Genomic DNA, 23,706 nt, shown 5'->3' on the forward strand with positions numbered 1-23,706 from the left:
CCTGTATCAAAATTCTTAGCTCCACCATCGTTACCTATGCCTTCTAGTTGCCACTTTTATGATTTTTGTGTATCATATAAATTCTGCTCACTTTGATATAACTTTTTGTTTGATATGTTTAAGCATTGAAACAATCATAAACATGCACACATAATTATAAACATGAAAATATAAAATATATCTTACCATTATAAGCACAAAAATTTTAAATTACTAAATATTTCTATATATGTTGCAAGAAAAACCATATGAAGCACGAACTACAAGCCGAAACAACGGTGACGGGATGTAGTGAGTTGCTGGTCGTGGTGGCATTTAGGCCTTCTAAGAGAAAGAAAGAGATGGCAATTATGGAAAGGGTAAACTGTGATGCTGCTCTGGTGGTGGCAGACGTAAACCATGGTGGTAAGTGGTTTGTGTCTAGGATTTTTTTAGCGAGGGAAGGAAAGAGTCTTCCAAGAACCAAGTACATCCATATGTTTTTTCATTCCTTTCTACACCCTAATCACCGAAAACATTAAAAGATGGAGGCAGTTTTACCCGAATCTCCCTTTTCTTCTTCAAAGTTGTTCATCATATGGTTCTATAGAAGCTTATGTAAGAATCGGAAGCGATAATGGACAATTTTCGGGCAGATTAGTCTATTAGTTGTTCCTTATATAAGGAGAGGGCGCCAAGTGATGAGTGAGTGGTGAATGAAGTGATGGTGGTGGTGATTGGTTTCTCAGGTAAACATGTGAATGAACTAAGATAGGTTAGGACATATAAAGTAGATTTGTGACCGAGGGTTTTCATGAGGGATGAGATAAGGCATCGATTCAAATTCTGAGAGGAACGGAAGTCTGTTTAAATGATATGTACCAAATATTACAATGACATAAAAGAATTAAAGGGGGTGGAGTCAAATATATGCATCGATAAATTGTACATAGAATATAACAACCAAAAAAATATAACATGATTACATGATAAAGTATACGAAACTTACAAACCATGAGTAACTTAGTAGGCCAATTTTGGATACATATCACAAAAGTAGTAGTGATAAGGAAACTCCATAAAAGTCTCTATATTTTGAATAACTATTATAGAAGTTACTATATTTTATATTATCAGTTTTGATATTCAAAATATGATATTACCAAATAGAGTCACGTAATCATGCGTTCACATGTCAACATGGTTGACCGGCTAAATGGTAAAAATTCAAACAAATAGGTAAATGGAATCTCGGATTTGAGACAAAGAATAACGCAATATTAAAATTTAATTTAGTGAAAACGTAGTCTTTTTTTATGTTATTTGTCCATATAAAAATATGCATTGATATTCTGGTATTATACAAAATAACAACCCTAAAAATAAGGGTAACACATTAAAATTTCAACTTTGTATATGGGTTGGATATAGATCGTTTATGCATCGATGCTTATCAAGTTTGACGGAAAATTGAGATATTTTTTTATAGGTGGAGATCGTTTGTGGGGTATTTGAGTTTTAATTCAGAATCAATGGGTCAATTGTTTCAGATGGCATGTTGCTCCAATTATTACACAGTCCATACATTATTAATCTTGATATATATTATTCATTCCAATTCCAGGCATCCATAAAGGGTTTGGTACCAGTTGAATGAATAAATCTGGCGAGCATGTTAAATAACTTGACCAAAATTGAATTTCTTTCTATCGATGGTGAATCTCTTGAGGTATGATAGAAAAGTAAAATTTAAATGTTTAACCTTTGCTCTTGCTCCTAATTTTCTTGTCTGATATGATACTCATTTTTTAGTAAGCTAAAATCTCACTTGCATCTGGCAGGATGTTATCGAAGAAAATATGCCAAAGTGGCTTCCATATCCAGTTAAGATTTTAAAGTGTTTGAATGTGGAAAGTCTATGTTTTCTTTGGAACTCGCCAAATGTGGAAAGTCTTTGGATGTAACTTTGGGAGTGGGTAAATTAATGAGTGCCTAAAATATATTTATTTTCCTTATATTGTATGAGTTGGATGCTAAGCAGCTGTTGAATTTATTATGTTTTCATCAGAGCCCAGAACTTGATGAGGGTCCAGCTTTGAATCATTTGGAAACTCCATACTGCTTGGACTGTACGTTGAATCAGTTGCTAACTGTGAAGATGACAGTTTTTGAAGGATCAAGAACTGAAATACTTTTTTTAAAGCTTCTACTGTCTGATTCCCCTTCTATTAAGAAGTTTACAATCACACCGTGTGGAGCTTGTGGTGTTGACATCGGTAAGGATGTTATACAGTTCCCTGAGCCTCACTAAAAGCAGAAATAATCTACTTGAATCCCACATCGTAATCTTGTAAGAATGTTCAATGACATTGCAGTTTAGCTCTACATATTCATCCTTGTAGGCATATTAAGATTACATTTACTTTCTGGATTTTTTTCATGGATAATATGTTTAAGAAATGCCCATTACGATTAACTTTTTCGGCATTCATATTACTACAATATGTCCAAAATCACCATCCTTGCAAACTAAGTATTTTTTGTCCTTTTCACAAGAATGATGGCATTCTCTAGTTCCAAAAAAGCCCTTCTCTACACTTCTATGGAACAAATGGTTTATTTTTTTTGTTAAAATCACATGATCAACAACATTTTAAAACTAAGTGAACAACATTGATATACAAGAATTTGGCCAGGCAATTACAGCGAGGCCATGACTTTCTTGGTGCAATTTTTGAACATGTATACATACTGAAAGAGACTATGTTTCCAGCTTAATATCCTTTACACAAGAATGATGGCATTCTCTAGTACCAAAAAAGCCCTTCTCTACACTTCTATGGAACAAATGGTTTATTTTTTTTGTTAAAATCACCTCATCAACAACATTTTAAAACTAAGTGAACAACAATGATTTACAAGAATTTGGCCAGGTAATTACAGCGAGGCCATGACTTTCTTGATTCAAATTTTTAACATGTATACATACTGAAAGAGACTATGTTTCCAGATTAATACTAGAAAATGTGAGATCTCTCTGTTGAATCTCTCCTTTAAATACCCTCTTATTTCACCTACATGCATTGAGACACTTGCATTTTTGTACATTATAATTAACTGTTGCTTCTGTGCAGTTTGTATCTTATAAATAGTTGTATAAATTCGTTAATCCTTATGTTAAGTATCAACCTACTGCCATCATGGCGGCCTAGTGGTGTTCACTGTGTTCACTATGTATGAAATCCTCACTATCTTCTCCCTCCAAATTCAAGAAGCTTATCATAGTTTATGGATTATGTATCATTTTCCAACTTATTTTTACCACACACAACGCAAAATTGCACGATAAACAATTAGGATCCAACAACTAAATAACAACATAAGAAATATGTTCCATAATTTTGTTAATATAAATTAAAGGCGAGAAAAATACCTAGTTAATCTACACTAAAAATTGAGAACATTGGATTCGAAAGATGAATGTGCCAAATTAAACAGAGAGATTGATTCCAAACTTAATCAGATGCAAGAATTGACATAAGTTACTTCAAGTTTCCATGTCATAAAATAAGGTTAAGGAAGTTCCGTATAACACAGATTCTTGTGCAAACAAGAAATGATAAGACAACACCAAATGAACAACGCTAAAATAGATGACTAAGCTAACAGGAATTGTAAAAAAAAAAAAAAGGAACAAAAGAAAAAGAGTTTTCTGGAAATCAAATTACATGATGACCAATAAAAAAAGGTGCGTTCTGAAGTACGAAATGTAAAAAACTATCAACTCTTTACAAGATTCATAGCTACAAGTTGAAAATAAATGAACAAATATTTACTCATCGAAGACAGAAGACAATTGCAACCAAAAATAATACTCTGTTGATGTAAGTTTTAATATGTATATTAAGTAAAAGAGAAATTATGTTGACAGCTTTATACGAAAAACCGGCTTATTTTACCTATTTTCTTTGCTACCCTTACAATATTGTTCTTATTTGTACTTAATTTTTGCTTTCATGTGGTACATGTGTTAATATTTCTAAATAGTTGTACAAGAAATCTTATTAGTCTGCATGTTATATCAATGAACCAAAGATTATTTAAACAAAATCAAACCTTCATCGATGACTCTCATCTAGTCGGAACGGAAGTATCGAGACAAGGGATTTAAGAAAAGTAATTCAAAAGTACTTCTAATAGAACAATTAAAAAAGTACTTCTAATAGTACAATTAAACATTAACATAAACCCAAGTATTTCAAGCTTCACTAAAACCTTACTAAACCAAAATCCTTGACAATACCCACAAACCCGAACATTGAACAAGAAAAGCTTGATTAATTCTTCGGTTCTATGCTAGGAGGAAGTTGTTGTAAGCTTCCAGGGACATTCATGGAATGCAGTAGTCCTGGAATGGATTCTATTTCCCTTGAACATATCTATGTATCAACTCACCTAAAGAATAGGCATTCACTACCCTATATTGATGTACACAGTTAGTGAGGAAGTAACCAAGTAAGTAGACTAAAAATCTTTGACAATTATCACTTGGGAAGAGGAGTATAATCGTCGCTCATGGTTGTTGGATGCTCAGGATATTCGAATCGATGTTTTACTAAAATGATATGCATGAGAGGAAACATCACATTAAAGGTTATATAACTAATTAGTAGACGAGTATCTTGAGGAGAACGATTATAAGTACAATTAAGAAGTTTATTATCTAATTTAGAAAAAAAATAAAAGCTAGTAATGAATTTCACAGGAGATTCTCTATTCTCTGAAGATTATGTTTCCAAATTTGTTTCCGGAATTGACGGGAAATTGTGAATACCTTGTTAAGAATGATTCAAAATTATTGTTTTATGTACGTTTTTATTAGCTTTAGAATAAATCAAAGTAGCCAGTGAAGTGGTCCATAGTCTACATCATCTAGTCAAATTTGTTTCCTAGTTTTTAGTTAAGCTCTAGATTATATACACACGCAAATGTACATTGTTAGTTACTCCCAACTTTATTTGTTTTGTTCAGTGAATAAAGAACACTTTGCCTCAATTATCCCCTGTGCCTACTACTTCTTCACTGTATCTTCTTTGTTCACTGTGCAGCTTTCTTTAAAACTATATATTCCAGTTTTACCCTTCCTTGTCTTTTATCAATTTCTGTCCCCTATGCAGTTTCCTTTGTTGTGTTTTGTTTCCTATTTTGGTAATAAAAGTCTTTATTACCGCTGCAATAAACCAACATTTGGTATCAAAGCAAACCTGGGGCATGCCCAAATATCAATCTCGTGAAGAGATGACATGAAACAATGGAAGTGGTGAAAAGGATGGAATGGTCACTCTGCATTATCCAATGTTGTCAAGGTCAAACTATGCTGCCTGGGCAATCAAAATGAGGGCATTTATGCAGGCTCAAGGTGTTTGGGAAGCTGTTGAACCTAGAACAGCAAATACAGCGGTAGAAGTGAAGAAGGATAAATTGGCTTTGGCAGCCATTTATCAAGGAATACTTGAGGACTTGTTGCTGTCATTGGCTGAGAAGAAAACAGCCAAAGCAACTCCAAGTACAGCCTCTAGCTCTAATGGTGGTGGTTCCCCAAAACGATACCGCCTACTCTCCGAATTATATGAAAACACCGATGAAATTGAACTGCCACCAGACGAACTCATGTTGATGAGCAGTGAAGAAGAACTTGCAAGCTATAGTGAAGCAAGCCGAAAGAAGGAATGGATACAGGCTATGAACGATGAGATAGCTTCAATTGAAAGAAAAAAAAGAACACCTGGAGCTTAGTCCAACTCCCAAGAGGAAGGAAGCCAATTGGATTAAAATGGGTCTTCAAGGTGAAACGTGACCCAAGTGGAAGGATTGCGAAGCACAAAGAAAGGATCGTTGCAATGGGTTACGTTAAAAAACAGGGCATTGATTATTAAGAAGTTTTTCCTCCAGTGGCAACAATAGAAACAGTTCGAGTCATCTTGTCTCTTGCAGGCTCGATTGGGTGGCGTATGCATCACCTGGACGTGAAGTCGGTGTTCTTGAATGGCCATTTAAATGAAGAGGTATATGTTTCACAACCCCAAGGTTTTGATAAGAAGGATGAACCTGGAAAAGTGTATAAACCCACTAAAGCCCTATACGGCTTAAAACAAGCTCCCAGAGCTTGGAATTCATGTCTAGAAAAATATCTAAAGAATTTGGGTTTCAAAAGATGTGCCCAGGAGTACTCTGTGTATACAAGAACAAAGAGTGGAAGCGGTCTGATTGTTGGAGTGTATGTAGATGATCTACTTGTGACAAGTAGCAATCCAGAAAACATAAAGGAGTTCAAGAAGGATATGAAGGCCAGATTTGAATTGAGTCATCTTGGTTTACTATCATACTACCTGGGAATTGAAGTAATCTAACAAGACAAAGGAATCACATTAAAGCAGGAAGGTTATGCCAAGAACATTCTAGTCAAAACTCGCATGTTAGACTGCAATCCCACCAAAAGTCCAATGGAGCATAAACTCTCTTTGACCAAGGATGGAGATAAGGAGCTGGTAAACCCGACTGAGTATAGAAGCATTGTTGGCTGCCTAAGGTATCTCAGTCACACTAGACCTGATATAACCTTTGATATGTAAAAGGAACCTTAAGCCATGGTTTAGTCTATTCTAAAGGAGGAGAAAAGATCAATATTTCAGGCTATACTAATAGTGACTTGGCCAAAGATGTAAATGACAGAAGAATCACAAGGGGAATGGCGTTTTATGTAAATGGAAACTTGGTCACATGGGCATCTCAAAAGCAAATGGTAGTGGCACTTTCAACTTGTGAAGATGACTTTATTGTTGCCACTATGGCAGCTTGTCAGGGCATATGGCTGAGGAGACTTCTTGCAGAAATCACAGGTCAAAGAGTACCACCTGTGACACTGTTTGTAGACAACCAATCAGCTCTTGATCTGATGAAAAACCCTGTATTTCATGGTTGGAGCAAACATATTGACATCAAGTATCATTTTATCAGGGAGTGTGTTGAAAATGGAGAAATTATAGTGACTCATGTGTGTGGGAAGAGCCAGAAAGCAACAAAGTCCCTAGCAAGAGTGAAGCATGAAGAGATGAAGGACTTAATTGGAGTGAAGGAAATTCAGAATTAATGGGGAAAATGTTAAGAATAATTCATAATTATTATTTTATGCACATTTTTATTAGCTTTAGAATAAATCAAAGAAGCCAGTGAAGTGGTCCCTGGTCTACAACATCTAGTCAAATTTGTTTCCTAGTTTTTAGCTAAGCTCTAGTTTAAATACACAGGAAAATGTACGTTGTTAGTTACTCCTAACTTTATTTGTTTTGTTCAGTGAATAAAGAACACTTTGCCTTAATTATCCCATGTGCCTACTACTTCTTCACTATATCTTCTCTGTTTAATGTGCAGCTTTCTTTAAAAATGTTTATTCCAGTTTTATCCTTTCTTTAAAACTGTTTATTCCAGTTTGCTGTGTTTTGTTTCATATATTGGTAATAAAAGTCTTTATTACCCCTGCAATAAACCAACATACCTATATATATTTGATATGCATACCAAACTTCACCAGCATCCCTATGTTCATGAAAATTTGTCAATTCATCTGCATATGTTACATCCCAGTAACTTTGATACCCCAACCTAGATGTAATTGTTTCAGCATTAGGTTCTTCCTTGTCAGAGCTTTGAATACATTCCATAGAAAAAAAGTATTAGCGTTTTGCAGCATATGTGTTTAAGCAGATTCTATCTCAGAAGAAACTAACATATAAGCTACCACATTATTGAAGGTGATTTAATGTTAACGAGTTATATTAATAGTTAAAGTTCTGGTGATACAACATTTTAATTGAAGTTTCTTCTGTTCAGAGATCGCAATAATCAGATAAGTGTTCATCAAAATTGGGGAATAATTCTTGTTTTTAATGTCTATAATGAATGTTAGGTATTTAGCTTGTGTGATTCGGTAGCAGAGATAGATATTATCATATTATAGAATATAGACAATACCAATAGTTATCAACTAATCATGATCTTCTCTGGATTAATAAACACTTCACCTGGGTTAATCTACCCCAATTTCTACCGATGACGGAGTCTAAGAAGCCAAGGAAGGCTCACCGGGAACCGATAATTACCTCCTCCTCCTAATGAATAAATCAATCGTTCTGATCTACCGGTCGCTACTTGTCCTGATCCATCGGACTACTTGAGTCCCCTGAACAGCCAAGGAGACTGCCAGAGCGGCCCCCTAGTTGCGACAGACAAGAGAAGCGTCACTGCTTCTCCATTCTCCTTTCGTCAAATCGATCCCGCACCAGAGGTGCTTCCCCTTTCTCGATTGATTACAATCATTGAGCCACCATGGTTGCTTGCGTTCCCATCTTCGTTGCTCGACAGATGAACCACGACCACCAGACCAAAACTCCTGCTAGTTGCTGAAGAGCTCGTTTGTAAAATTATAAAGCGACATTTCTAGACGACATGCCTTTAACAAGCACCCTCTGCGTTTTTTTTGTTAGACACTAATTTTAGGGCATGTAAAAATGCGCGTCCTAAATACTTCAAATTTCTAAAGATCTAACATTATTTTTAGGGCACACCCTCTTGCGTATCATTAACCAGTGTGTGTCGTAAAAAGCATGTCATTAAAGGTCTGTTTTCTAGTAGTGATTATGAAGATATTAATCATGCACTCTATGTTTCAAGTCACAAATGTAGAGTTATGTTGATGTTATACTTTCCATTATATTAAACATAAATCCAATCCTAAGTCATGATGTCATACTTTCCATTATATTCCAAATACAATTGTAGAGTTATGTTGATGCCATTCTGTCATCCTTTAGTAAATCAAAATCATTTTAGCTTTATATTGAATGAATATTTTGAATTCATAATCCATGTTTTAATACTTGACTTTATTTCTAAATCATTTTCATTCGATTCCAATGGTAAATCATCACTGGAATCACTAAGTTCAATACAATAACAATGAAAATGATGGAATAATGACTAAGAAAAACATATAGATATACATATAGTTCAAATAATTTAGATTTTAATCTTTTACCATTGCTAGAAGCTAATATACAACCCAATCGTGAAGTTATAGTTGCAAAAACTCCAATTCCATCGTTGAAGTTGGAATTTGACCGTTCATTGCTTAAATGGAAACCTCATTATGTTCTAGAGTACATTTCCAACATCAAAATAAACTCATAATCATTAATGACCTATGAAATTCAAATTTGGTGGTGAGACTAAACCCTAGGTTAAAATTAAAGGAGAGTATTAATAGATTATACCTTCAATGTTATAGTGAGTGATTCCAAGATTTTAAATCTTCACTTGAGCTTCAAACCCTAGTTCTCGATCTTTATCTGAAGTTAGAATTCGCCATGGAGAGTCTCCCTTAAATCTTAAATCTATGTCTAACTCAAATGAAGTTGCTTGGAGCAACAAATTTAGATCGTAAGATGTTTAAATCTATAAATATTTAGGATTTATGTAATGAGAAATTGTTTGGCTTTTAAGAGTTGTAAATTCAAAAGTTGTTAAAATTTTTGAATCTTTAGGATATATGAACTAAAAGAACAAATAATCTAATTAAATAGATTTTTTTAGCATGAAACTTTCCCGTTAAGCATATATATGGTACTATACATGGTGGACATTCATGTTCAAGTTTTAAATCAAGTTCTAAATTCAATTCTAAATCAAGTTCAAGGATGGAGGTAGTGAGAGATGGACGGGTGGTGTTGGGAGGTGTATGATGATCGTGCTAGTTAGAGATAGACTTGGTGAAATATGTTCTTTGTAGGTTGGATTTGCCGTTCAAAACAATAATAATAATAATAATAATAATAATAATAATAATAATAAACCAAGGTTCTAAGATTTTTGGAAGTATATACTATATATTTAAATTGGAAATATCATGTGGATGCCATGTTGACCCTTTCTATTGAAGTTAGCACTACATGAACCCCCACCTCACCGATATTACCCGGAGACACTTTTTGCCGAAACAAAAAAATGTTAAAACATATAGACAAAAAATTTGTAATTACGTCGATATTTAATTTAGGGACCGGTAGGCGGGCAACATACCCTAAATTGTAAATTCCCAATTGTTTGACATTCTAATTTGGTCTCTCCGATCGTATCTCCATTGTGAATGGGTAAGTTTCTACTTCATAAACCTTCACGTATTTAGTTCTCGTACAACAAATGTCGATATCCTTTTGCTGTTGAGTCGATTTATTTGTGAGATTTTGGTCGAATTATGCTCTTTATGCTTAAATTTCATTGTCAATTATCACGTATAATTGGAAAACATAAATCAAGAAAACCGATTTGAGAAGATCTATTACATACGATTTGAAACATAATCGGATAGTTGTTAATTATGCAACTCAGCGAGTATTAAAGGGTTTAAGCTAGGTTTTTCCTGTATATTATTTGGTCATGCAATTTCATTAGATTTATATCCCATTTCAATATAATGACAGGGAAACATAAAAGGAGGTATGTAACTCGTGTTGTAGAAGACAGACTCAGTAACTTGCCAGGGCACTTAATAGACTCAATCTTAGAGCGGGTCCCATTTGAAGATGCTGTAAAAACAAGCATCATATCAAAAAATTGGAGGTACAAATGGACCTCAATCAAGGTCTTGACTTTTGATAACGACTTCAATGTAAAAATTGCAAAAAATGGAGCTATTGATTACAATGAATATATAAGCACCATAAATCAAGTGTTAAACCTTCACAAGGGTCCAATCTCAAAATTTGTAATCTATATACCACCTATGTTTTTTGATAGCTTCGAAGAAATTGATGAATGGATGATGTTCTTATCAAGAAACAATGTGACAAAACTCGCTCTTTATAATTCAAATCGACGCTATGAGCTTCCTTCTCATGTGTTTTCATGTTTAGGATTAAGAATGTTGATATTGGAGAATTGTTTTTTCAATCCACCACTTCAGTTTGAAGGATTTCATAATCTTGAAGATGTTTTTCTTCAGCATATTGATTTTGGGAAGAATTTAAGTGGAAATCAGATGAACTTACCACAACTTAAGAATCTGAATTTTCTTGAGTGTACGAATGTTCACAATTTCAACATCAAGGCTACAAAGATGAAGAATTTGGTTCTTGTCGCGTGTCCAGATGCTAATTTGCTCCAATTGTTGGAAAATCCATCTCTTATTGTGTTTGGTGTATCTTTTCGGTCAATCGAAGATTTTGTTAGAGTTGAAAAGATAAATTCCATCAGCTTTTTAAGTAGCTTAACAAGAATTGAAGACTTCTTTATCGAGGGTAATTTTCTTAAGGTATTATACGAAAGTAAACTTTAAATGCTTTCCATTTAATCTTCATATAACATTTATCAAAACGTTATACATTTTTGGTAAGGTTAATTCAAGGCATAGGGTTTTTTTAGTGAATTGCATTTTTGGTCCCTGTAGTATAAAATGACACAAATGGTCCCTGTGATTTTTTTACAAAAATGGTCCTGTGTTTGAATTACAAAATGACAGAAATGGTCCCTGTGTGAGAAAGTATACAGATATGGTCCCTCTGTTACAAAATTACAGAAATGGTCCCTTTGTAGGAAATATACAAAATTTCATAAAACATCCCTGTGTAAGATAAAGCCACAGAAATGATCCCTCTGTCAGAAAATTACATAAACGATACCCATCTAAGACAAATTTACAGAAATGGTCTCTGTAGGAAATAGACAAAATTTCATAAATCATCCATGTGTAAGATAACGCTACAGAAATGGTCCCTCTGTGAGAAAATTACATAAACGATACCCATCTAAGACAAATTTACAGAAATGGTCTCTCTGTAGGAAATAGACAAAATTTCAGAAATCATCCATGTGTAAGATAAAGCTACAGAAATGGTCCCTCTGTGAGAAAATTACAGAAACGATCTCTGTCTAAGACAAAATTACAGAAATGGTCCTTCTGTAGGAAATAGACAAAATTATAGTAATGATCCCTGTGTAAAATAAAGCTACAGAAATGGTCCCTCTGTGACACAATTACAGAAACGATAAGTTATCTAAATGGTGCCTATATATATGACAAAATTACAGAAATGGTCCGTGTGTGTAAGACAAATGAAAGAAATTATCCATGTTTAAAAAAATTACAAAAATGGTCCCTCTCATTGCAACACACCGTCTTAAAACCCTCGTTAGATGTAATTCTCACGTTTTTATGCAAGTTAAAATCTCACTTTCATCTCACAGTTTTTGTCTGCAGAAGAGGTTCCAAAGTGGCTTCCATTATCGATGAACAGCTTAAAACATTTAGTGTTGCAAGATTTTCAAGTTGGTGATTTGGATCAACTTAATGTTGCTCTTTGTTTGCTTCGAAACTCACCAAATCTAGACACATTACGTGTGCACTTTGAGGTTGTTAACTAAAAAATCCTAAAAATATATTTTATTTTATATGTCACAAGAGTTGAATTTTTTTTTTTCAGGAGCCTCGACATTTTGTGGGCCTAGCTTTAGATCATTTGGAAGCTCCAAACTGCTTGGACTATACATTGAAACAGTTAAGGACTGTGGAGATAACATGCTTAGAAGGATTAGAAGTGGAACTGCTTTTTATAAAGCTTCTACTTGCTCATTCACCTAATCTTGAGAAGATCTCCATTACACCAATTGGAGCTTTGAATATTCGAAAAAGATTTGGAATTGCTAAAGATGTTATGAGGTTTCCTCGAGCATCACCAAAAGCAGAAATGATCTACTTGAATCCCGAGAAATAGTTTTATAAGAATATGTTCAACTTGAAATTGTTGTTTAGCTTTATGCTTTTAATTGTTGTAAACATAGTGGAATTGGTTGTTTTTCTTTTTATTCCCCTTGATTTGTTGTTTGACATGGGGTGATTTTCGATAGACTTGTCAAGTATGATGGATTTTTTTTAGTTTACATTACTTCAAATGGTTTATTGTTGTCTCAAGATCATAGGATCAACTGCAATAATCTCTAAAAAAAAACTGTGATTTTTTTTTCAAAATTTTAAGTACAATGCTATAATTGTGTATTTTTTTGAATTGCAATGTTATAATAAGAAAACTTGAAAACAAATGGCTATAATTAATAAACAAAACATTGAAAGTAGGTTGATATTTCTGTCTTTTAACTGTAAATAAAAATCTCACATTTGCTTCAGAGTCTTGTTCTTGAATGCACGAAAGAGCCCTTCACATGCTTCTCAATATTATAGAGACTTTGTGGTTAAATTATCAACATGACAATTTTAGCACCTTCATGGTAAAGATTATATGATACTTGTGAAAAATTTTAAGATGTTATCCATTGCTTTTTAAAGATGATGACTTTAATGTAAAATAATAATAATAATAATAATAATAATAATAATAATAATAATAATAATAATAATAAAATAATTCAATGGTTTTTAAAGGTAAAATTGATAAAACACAATTGGGGAAAACGGCGGGTTTTGTAATAAAAATACAAACATTCTAAATTTGGGAAAATTTCAATGCTTAATATGTATCAAATACATGCATTATAAATTTAGTATAAAGAATAAGTCACAAAAAATCATTGTAGGTGTAGTTTCCTTGCAACTATCATATCAAACCATAAAACTCATTAAGTATTAACAAACTACAAACTATTTGATAATTCTTTAGTTCTAACAATCCACAAAAGTTGATAAATCCATTTGTGTCACTTCCTTGCAAATTGTAATTAATCATTTAAATTAACCAAAAAAATACATTAAGTATTAACCAAGTTATAAAACATTGATAATTCTTTAGTTCTTGCGATCCTCAAAATTAGATTAACCAAAAAAATCCATTAAGTATTAACCAAGTAAAATCTATTTGTGTCGCTTCCTTGCAAATTGCAATTAATCACTTGGAATGTTAACTCCAAATAACGGTAACATCTTAACTTGTTCCAGAACTTTAACCGGGTATTGGGGCGGGGAAAAAGGGGGTTAGTTATTTTCTACGGAATAGTTTTCTATCAGCAATTACTTATCTTTGGTAAATGTGTACCCAGGCAAAGGGACGATGACGAATGGTTCCTTTCAAAAAAACAGTTTTCTATCGAAAACATATGATTTTGTGTACAAACAACGTAATATACTCACATCATTGAAAACAAAGACTTATCTTTTAACTAATACTTCATGAGGGCGTAACATGTAAAGTTGTCTAGGTAATATGCTTCTAGACAATGACACATAACTTTGCGTGATTGATCCAATCACAATGGTATACTTGATGCTTAACAATAATTTTAATTGGACTTATTGGTCTTAACTCTTAATGCAAACATCTAGTTAACTTACTTGTTTGAAGACTTAACCGTTACAGTTTATATAAATAACGATATAATGATTTATTTTCAAAATATGATAAGGTTAAGACTATCGCATTCTCAACCAAAACTAGAGCCGACAAAAATTGACCCAACACACCAACCCAACCCAAACCCCATCAAAATTAGCAGGTTGGGTTGAGATTTTCATCCCATTTAAGTTAATTGAGTGAAACCACTAATCCATTTAATTGAATAGGTTGGGTTGGGTAAAAATTATCAACCCATTTTCAATCCATCAACCCATTTAACTTTAACGTTAATATATATATATATATATATATATATATATATATATATATATATATATATATATATATATATATATATATAATTTCATAATTATTTAAATATTATCATGTATTAATCTAAGTATTAATTTAGAAATTACAATGTTATATTATTATTTATGTTTTAAGAAAATACAACCCTAATTCCTATCTTTTTTCTTGGCACCGACGACACCGATTATTCCATAATCACTTTAAAATTAAATATTTTTAATATCATTTGAACAATTTCTTTGTATTTGTGAATTATGATTTTACTTTTTTCATAATTTGAATTTTTATTTAAGTTTGAAACTAATTAAAATAGTGTAATCTTTAGTTAATTTATTTACTTTTTTAAAATTTTTAAAAGGTTTAACCAATTTATTTAATAAGTTGGGTTGAGAACTACATAAATATATCTAACCGGTGACAACCTAATTATTTTAAATGTTAGGCTGAGTTGTAAATATCAAGTTATTTTAACAAACATGTTGGTTTGAGTTGAAATATTCAATCCAATTATTTGATGATTTGAACCCAAACGCAAACCCAAATCGACCAATTGTCAGCTCTACAAAGTTAGCCAACTAACTTCCCTCTCTTTTATCTGCATAACCTAGTTAAACCCAAAATCTCACCACCTTAACAATCCACTACCAATCATTTTGAATAAAAAAAACATAAGAATTTATTCCGTTTTCAAAAAAGTTAAAATTTTTATTATTTTTATTCTAACTTCCAAAAAAAATAAATTATATAAAACTTTATTAACACTGATCTCAATTTGTAGAAAAAACTAATCCATTGTTTGTATTTTTTTTAATAATTATAATGTATATTTGATAACAAAATGAGTGTTATAAAAAAATTACGTTTCTAATTAAAGAAGGCCATGGAAAAGGTTTTATATTTTATATTTTTTAAGTTAGTTAATATTAACTTTAAAATAGATAATAATTACTATAAGAAACTAATTAGAAAATTATGGACCCATTCGACAAACTAGCTGGCAGCGGGTAGCACGTAGCTTGTAACTTGTAGCTTTTTTGCTAAATGCTACACGAAATAGTATTTTGATTTGTAATGTTTTGTTTAAACAAAATGCTAGAAACTTGTAGTGTCAAACAAAACTTTCTGTTCAAAATGCATCGTTTTGCCAAACTCTAGAAGGTAGAAGTTTTCAAACGTTATGTGTTAAACACGCCCTATATATATATATATATATATATATATATATATATATATATATATATATATATATATATATATATATATATATATATATATATATATATATATTGCAATGTGCTGCCGTGTATTCACCTATCTATAAAAAAGTTTACAACTTGTGGTTGTTGGCTCAAACCTATTGGTATGTTTTGATATTTTTTATTTTTATTTTATATTTTTGTCGACGGACACATCATTCTGTTACGGACGGAGATAATCTAAGGGTCAATTTATAAAGTTCAACAAACTTATCTAAAAAACATTTTAATAGATTGGTAGGATTAAAGACCCTCCAAATATTTATTTCATTAATACAAGCAAACTTCAGGATCTTTTTTTTTTTAAAGAAGATTATTAATGTAATAATATAATTTTTGTTAGATTTATCTAAGAATTTATTTTAAACTAAAACATTAGAACTTACTATTATTTGTAATTTATCTAATCCAACCACTTCTAAAACATGCATATAATCACCCATTTTTACCTGTGACATAATCTTATCAGATTTAACTTTTATGTTAAATAAGCGTAAAATATTATTATAAAACAGATATAAATAAATCACACAACATTGTTGGTCATGAAAAAAGAAAACATACAACCAAAAAACAAAGTTGCCTAATCTTATTAATTTTAACTTTTATGTTAAATAGAGGTAAAATATGATTACAAAACAAATATAAACAAATCACAGAACTTTGTTGGTCATAAAAAAAGAATAAATACAAAAAATTAAAAAGAAAGTTGCGAAGAGAGAGATACTTATTGCAAACATATATGAGTATTGATTTTGCCGGTTCTCATGCACATGCTGAAACAAACATATATTTATAGTGGTGAAATTATATGGGAAAAGTTTATACCCTGTATCAAAATTCTTAGCTCCACCACCGTTACCTATGCCTTCTAGTTGCCACTTTAATGACTTTTGTATATCATATAAATTCTGCTCACTTTGATATAACTTTTTGTTTGATATGTTTAAGCATTGAAACAATCATAAACATGCACACATAATTATAAACGTGAAAATATAAAATATATCTTACCATTATAAGCACAAAAATTTTAAATTACTAAATATTTCTATATATGTTGCAAGAAAAACCATCTGAAGAACGAACTACAAGCCGAAACAACGGTGACGGGATGTAGTGAGTTGCTGGTTGTGGTGGCATTTAGGCCTTCTAAGAGAAAGAAAGAGATGCCAATAATGGAAAGGGTAAATTGTGATGCTGCTCTGGTGGTGGCAGACGTAAACCATGGTGGTGACAGACGTAAACCATGGTGGTAAGTGGTTTGTGTCTAGGATTTTTTTAGCGAGGGAATGAAAGAGTCTTCCAAGAACCAAGTACATCCATATGTTTTTTCATTCCTTTCTACACCGTAATCACCGAAAACATTAAAAGATGGAGGCAGTTTTACCCAAATCTCCCTTTTCTTCTTCAAAGTTGTTCATCATATGGTTCTATAGAAGCTTATGTAAGAATCGGAAGCGATAATAGACAATTTTCGGGCAGATTAGTCTATTAGTTGTTCATTATATAAGGAGAGGGCGCCAAGTGATGAGTGAGTGGTGAATGAAGTGATGGTGGTGGTGATTGGTTTCTCAGGTAAACAGGTGAATGAACTAAGATAGGTTAGGACATATAAAGTAGATATGTGACCGAGGGTTTTCACGAGGGATGAGATAAGGCATCGATTCAAATTCCGAGAGGAACGGAAGTCTGTTCAAATGATCTGTACCAAATATTACAATGACATAACAGAATTAAAGGGGGTGGAGTCAAAGATATGCATCGATAAATTGTACATAGAATATAACAACCAAAAAAATATACCATGATTACATGATAAAGTATATGAAACTTACAAACCTCATAACTTAGTAGGCCAATTTTGGATACATATCACAAAAGTAGTAGTGATAAGGAAACTTCATAAAAGTCTCTATATTTTGAATAACTATTATAGAAGTTACTATATTTTATATTATCAGTTTTGATATTCAAAATATGATATTACCAAATAGAGTCACGTAATCATGCATTCACATGTCAACATGGTTGACCGGCTAAATGGTAAAAATTCAAACAAATAGGTAAATGGAATCTCGGATTTGAGACAAAGAATAACGCAATATTAAAATTTAATTTAGTGAAAACCTAGTCTTTTTTATGGAATTTGTCCATATAAAAATACGCATTGATATTCCCGTATTATACAAAAAAACAACCCTAAAAATAAGGGTAACACATTAAAATTTCAACTTTGTATATGGGTTGGATATAGATCGTTTATGCATCGATGCTTATCAAGTTTGACGGAAAATTGAGATATTTTTTTATAGGTGGAGATCGTTTGTGGGGTATTTGAGTTTTAATTCAGAATCAATGGGTTAAAATAGATGTTAGTAATTACAATGACGATGCACATGAATGGTGGGATTATCGAAACAATCTCCTTACTTTTTTTTTTTTTTTTTTTGTTTTTTAAATACGATTGAGTATGTCGTTCCGCCACATTGTTCTCTCTTTTTTTTTATTTTAAATACGATTGAGTATGTCGTTCCGCCACATTGTTCTCATGAAGTATTTTCATTTTGTTCAGATTTTGAGATAGTGACTATGCCAAATCAAAATATATTTTAATCGTCAACTCATGTTTTATTTTGTTTAATGATATTTATTTTTTATGTTATTTTATATTATTTTTTTATTTGTCGGCTTTTTATAACTTTATATGAATTTTTTATATATTACCCGCGTTTAACGCGGATCTAGTATATAATTAAAACTGAAATATCATGTAGGTGCCACGTTCACTATTGATGCTAGCATTACATGAACCGCCACCTCACTTTACTCGGAAACATTTTCACATTTTCCAAAATAACATCTTTGACATCTATTTTAAATTTTGATCATGCAAATGCCAATAAAAACATGGATGACCAAATAAGATCAAACAAAGTAGTTTGTTGGCCAATTTATTATTTTCTAGAAAATAGCTAAGTAGGTAGATTTAACAATTTATGGACCAAAATCTATTTAAAATCTTGCAATAGGACAAAATTTATACATAAAATTTTACTAGACCTAAACAAAAAAATGTTAAAAACATATAGACCAAATTTGTAATTACGTCCATATTTAATTTCGGGGATGGTTGGTGGGCAACATACCCTAAATTGTAAATTCCCAATTGTTTGACATTCTAATTTGGTCTCTCCGATCGTATCTCCATTCTCGATGGGTAAGTTTCTACTTCATAAACCTTCACGTATTTAGTTCTCGTACAACAAATGTCGATATCCTTTTACTGTTGTGTCGATTTATTTGTGAGATTTTGGTCGAATTATGCTTTCTTTTCCTCAATCCAGTTGAATTCGCAAACTCTGCTTTTGTAAAATTCATTGTCAATTATCACGTATCCATTGGAAAACATAAATCAAGAAACCGATTTGAGAAGATCTATTACATACGATTTGAAACATAATCGGATAGTTGCTAATTATGCATGTCAGCAAGTATAAAAGGGTTTAAGCTAGGTTTTTCCTGTATATTATTTAGTCATGTAATTTCATTAGATTTGTATCCCATTTTTATCACAGGGAAACGTAAAAGGAGATCTGTAACTTTTAATGGAGAAGATAGAATCAGTAAGTTGCCAGAGCACTTAATAGACTCAATCTTAGAGCGGATCCCATTTGAAGATGCTATAAAAACAAGCATCATATCAAAAAAATAGAGGTACAAATGGACTTCAATGAAGGTGTTGACTTTTGATGACGACTTCAATGAAAAAATTGCAAAAAATGGAGCTTTTGATTACAATGAATATATAAGCACCATAAACCAAGTGTTAAACCTTCACAAGGGTCCTATCTCAAAATTTGTTATCTATATACCACCTATGATTCTTGATAGCTTCGAAGAAATTGATGAATGGATGATGTTGTTATCAAGAAACAATGTGACAAAACTCGTTCTTACTAATGCAAATCGACGTTATGAGCTTCCTTCTCATGTGTTTTCATGTTTAGGATTAACAGAGTTGATATTGGAAAATTGTTACTTCAATCCACCACTTCAGTTTGAAGGATTTCGTAATCTTGAAGAACTTTTTCTTGAGCATATTGATTTTGGGGAGAATTTAAGTGGAAATCAGATCAACTTACCACAACTTAAGAATCTGAATTTTCTCGAGTGTACGAATGTTCACAATTTCAACATCAAGGCTACAAAGATGAAGAGTTTGATTCTAGTCACGTGTCCTGATGCTAATTTGCTACAATTGTTGGAAAATCCTTCAATTGTTGTGTTTGGTGTATCTTTTCTGACTTTTGAAGATTTTGATAGAGTTGAGATGATAAATTCCATCAGCTTTTTAAGTAGCTTAACAAAAATTGAAGACTTCTTAATCGAGGGTAATTTTCTTAAGGTATGATACGAAAGTAAGCTTTAAATGCTTTCCATTTACTCTTCCTTAATTACCAATATATAATAGACGCGAATACGCGATTGAGTATTGATAAGGTTAATTCAAACTATAGGGTTTTTTTAGTGAATTGTTTTTTTGGTCCCTGCAGAATTCAAATAGATGAAATGACAGAAATGGTCGCTGTAACGTTTTTACAAAAATGGTCTTCGGTTTGAAAAACAAAATGACAGAAATGGTCCCTGTTTGAGATTTTTTTTACAGAAATGGTCCTTCTGTAAGAAAATTATAGAAACGATCCCCGTCTAAGACAAAATTACAGAAGTGGTCCCTCTGTAGGAATAGAAGAAATTGCAGAAATGAACCCTGCGTAAGATAAAGCTACAGAAATGGTCCCTCTGTGAAAAAGTTACAGAAGCAATCTCCGTCTAAGACGTTTACAAAAATGGTCCGTTTGTAGGAAATAGAACAAATTACAGAAATGATACATGTGTAATATAAAGCTACATAAATGGTCCCTCTGTGACAAAATTACAGAAACGATCCCCATCTAAGACAAATTTACAGAAATGGTCCCTCCGTAGTATGTAGGAAATAGACAAAATTATAGAAATGATCCCTGTGAAAGCTAATGCTACAGATATGGTTCCTCTGTGACAAAATTACAGAAACAACCCCTGTCTATGACAAATATACAGAAATGGTCCCTCTGTAGGAAATAGACAAAATTACAGAATTGATCCCTGTGTAACGAAGTTATTCAGGTAGTGCCTATATATATGAAAAAGTTACAGAATTGGTCCCTGTGTGTAAAAACAAAGTTAAAGAAATTATGCATGTTTAACGAAATTACAGAAATGGTCCCTCTCGTTGCAACAAACTGTCTTAAAACCCTCGTTAGTTGTAATTCTCACGTTTTTATGCAACTTAAAATCTCACTTTCACCTCATAGTTTTTGTCTGCAGCAGTGATTCCAAAGTGGTTTCCATTATCAATGAACAGCTTGAAGTGTTTAGTGTTGCAAGATTTTGAAGTTGGTGATTTGGATCAACTTGATGTTGCTCTTTGTTTGCTTCGAAACTCACCAAATCTAGACACATTACGTGTGCACTTTGAGGTTGTTAACTAAAAAAATACTAAAATTATATTTTATTTATATGTCACAAGACTTGAATTTTTATGTTTTTTCAGGAGCCTCGAGATCTTGTGGTCCTAGCTTTAGATCATTTGGAATATCCAAACTGCTTGGACTATACATTGAAACAGTTAAGGACTGTGGAGATATCATGTTTAGAAGGATTAAAAGTTGAATTGCTTTTTATAAAGCTTCTACTTGCTCATTCACCTAATCTTGAGAAGATCTCCATTAAACCAATTCGAGGTCTGAATATTCGAAGAAGATTTGCGATTGCTAAAAAAGTTATGAGGTTCCCTCGAGCCTCACCAAAAGCAGAAATGATCTACTTGAATCCCGAGAAATAGTTTTATAAGAATATGTTCAACTTGAAATTGTTGTTTAGCTTTTATGCTTTTCGTTGTTGTAAACATAGTGGAATTGGTTGTTTTTCTTTTTATTCACCTTGATTTGTTGTTTGACATGGGTGATTTTCGATAGAAGTGTCAAGTATGATGGATTTTTTTTAGTTTACATTACTTCAAATGGTTTATTGTTGTCTCGAAATCAGAGGATCAACTGCAATCTCTATAAAAAAAACTGTGATTTTTTTTTCAAAATATTAATTACAATGTTATAATTGTGTGATTATTTTTTTAGTGCAATGTTATAATAAGAAAAACTTGAAAACAAATTGCTATAATTAATAAACAAAACAAGGAAAGTAGGTTGATATCTCTTGCTTTTAACTGTAAATAAAAATCTCACTTTTGCTTCAGAGTCTAGTTCTTTAATGTAAAAAATAAAACAAAATAAATAATTCAATGGTTTTTGAAGGTAAACATGATAAAACACAATCGGGGAAAACGGTGGGTTTTGTAACAAAAATACAAACATTCTAAATTTGGGAAAATTTCAATGTTAAATATGTATCAAATACACGCATTCTAAATTTGGTATAAAGAACAAACCACAAACAAAACATTGTAGGAATAGTTTCCTTGCAACTATCGTTCAAACCATAAAGCTCATTAAGTATTAACCAAGTTATAAAATATTGATAATTCTTTAGTTATTACAATCCTCAAAAGTTGATAAATCCATTTGTGTGCCTTCCTTGCAAATTGTAATTAATCAATTAAATTAACCAAAAAAAAACCATTAAGTATTAACCAAGTTATAAAATATTGATAATTCTTTAGTTCTTACAATTCTCAAAAGTTGATAAATCCATTTGTGTCGCTTTTTTTTTTTTTCGGAAATTAAAATTAATCACTTAGAATGTTAACTCCAGATTACGATAACATCTTAACTTGTTCTGGTCTTTGACTGAGTATTGGGGCGAGGGAAGAGGGGGTTAGTTATTTTCTAGGGAATAGTTTTTTTTATCAATAGTTACTTATCTTGTATAAATGTGTACCCATGAAAAGGGACGATGACGAATGGTTCCTTTCAAAAAAATAGTTTTCTATCGAAAACATATGATTTTGTGTGTAAACGTCATATTATACTCACGTCATTGAAAACAAAGGCGTATCTTTTAACTGATACTTCCATGAGGACGTAAGATGTAAAGTTGTCCATGTAATATGCTTCTAAACAATGACATATAAAGTTGACATGCTTTGCATGATCGATCTAATCACAATGGTATATTTGATGCTTAACGATAGTTTTAATTGAACTTATTGATCTTAACTCTTAATGCAAATGTCGAGTTAACTTACTTGCTTGAAGACTTAACCATTAACGTTTATATAAATAATGATATAATGATTTATTTTCAAAATATGATAAGGTTAAGACTATCTTATTCACAACCAAAACCATAGAGCTGACAAAAATCGACCTAACAAACAAACCCAACCCGAACCCTATTTATTTTTATTTTATTTTATTTTATATTCTAGTCGACATACACATAAGGATCAATTTATAAATTTCAACAAATTTATCTAAACAAAATTTTAATGGATTGAGAGGATTAAAGACAATCCAAATATTTATTTCTTTAATACAAGCAAACTTCCGGATGTTTTTTATTATTGTTTTTAAATAATATTATTAATGTAGTAACATACTTTTTTTCAGATTTATCCAAGCAATTATTTTACACAAAACCATCACAACTTACTATTATTTGTAATTAATATAATCCAACCACTTCAAAAACGTGCATAAAATCACCCATTTTTACCTGTTACATAATCTTATCAATTTTAACTTTTATGTTAAATAAGGGTAAAA

At 31.8% G+C, this 23,706-nt stretch overlaps 2 protein-coding genes across 2 annotated transcripts; both read left to right on the forward strand.

The window, feature by feature from the left end:
• The first annotated feature begins 10,507 nt into the window (after positions 1–10,507).
• On the forward strand, positions 10,508–12,803 carry LOC145008742 (F-box/FBD/LRR-repeat protein At1g13570-like). Its single transcript, XM_078967355.1, has 3 exons — positions 10,508–11,344; positions 12,277–12,441; positions 12,513–12,803. Exons 1-3 carry the CDS (start codon positions 10,508–10,510, stop codon positions 12,801–12,803), a joined length of 1,293 nt encoding a protein of 430 aa, XP_078823481.1.
• Positions 12,804–19,099: 6,296 nt separating this feature from the next.
• On the forward strand, positions 19,100–21,971 carry LOC144999706 (F-box/FBD/LRR-repeat protein At1g13570-like). Its single transcript, XM_078958853.1, has 4 exons — positions 19,100–19,160; positions 19,519–20,348; positions 21,298–21,462; positions 21,537–21,971. The coding sequence occupies exons 2-4, from the start codon at positions 19,674–19,676 to the stop codon at positions 21,825–21,827; spliced, it is 1,131 nt and encodes a 376-aa protein (XP_078814979.1). The 5' UTR covers positions 19,100–19,160; positions 19,519–19,673; the 3' UTR covers positions 21,828–21,971.
• The last annotated feature ends 1,735 nt before the right edge of the window (positions 21,972–23,706 follow it).

This window comes from Lactuca saligna, chromosome 1, assembly GCF_052625555.1.
Source record: "Lactuca saligna cultivar CGN05327 chromosome 1, ASM5262555v1, whole genome shotgun sequence".
In the NCBI taxonomy this organism is placed as follows: Eukaryota; Viridiplantae; Streptophyta; class Magnoliopsida; order Asterales; family Asteraceae; genus Lactuca; species Lactuca saligna.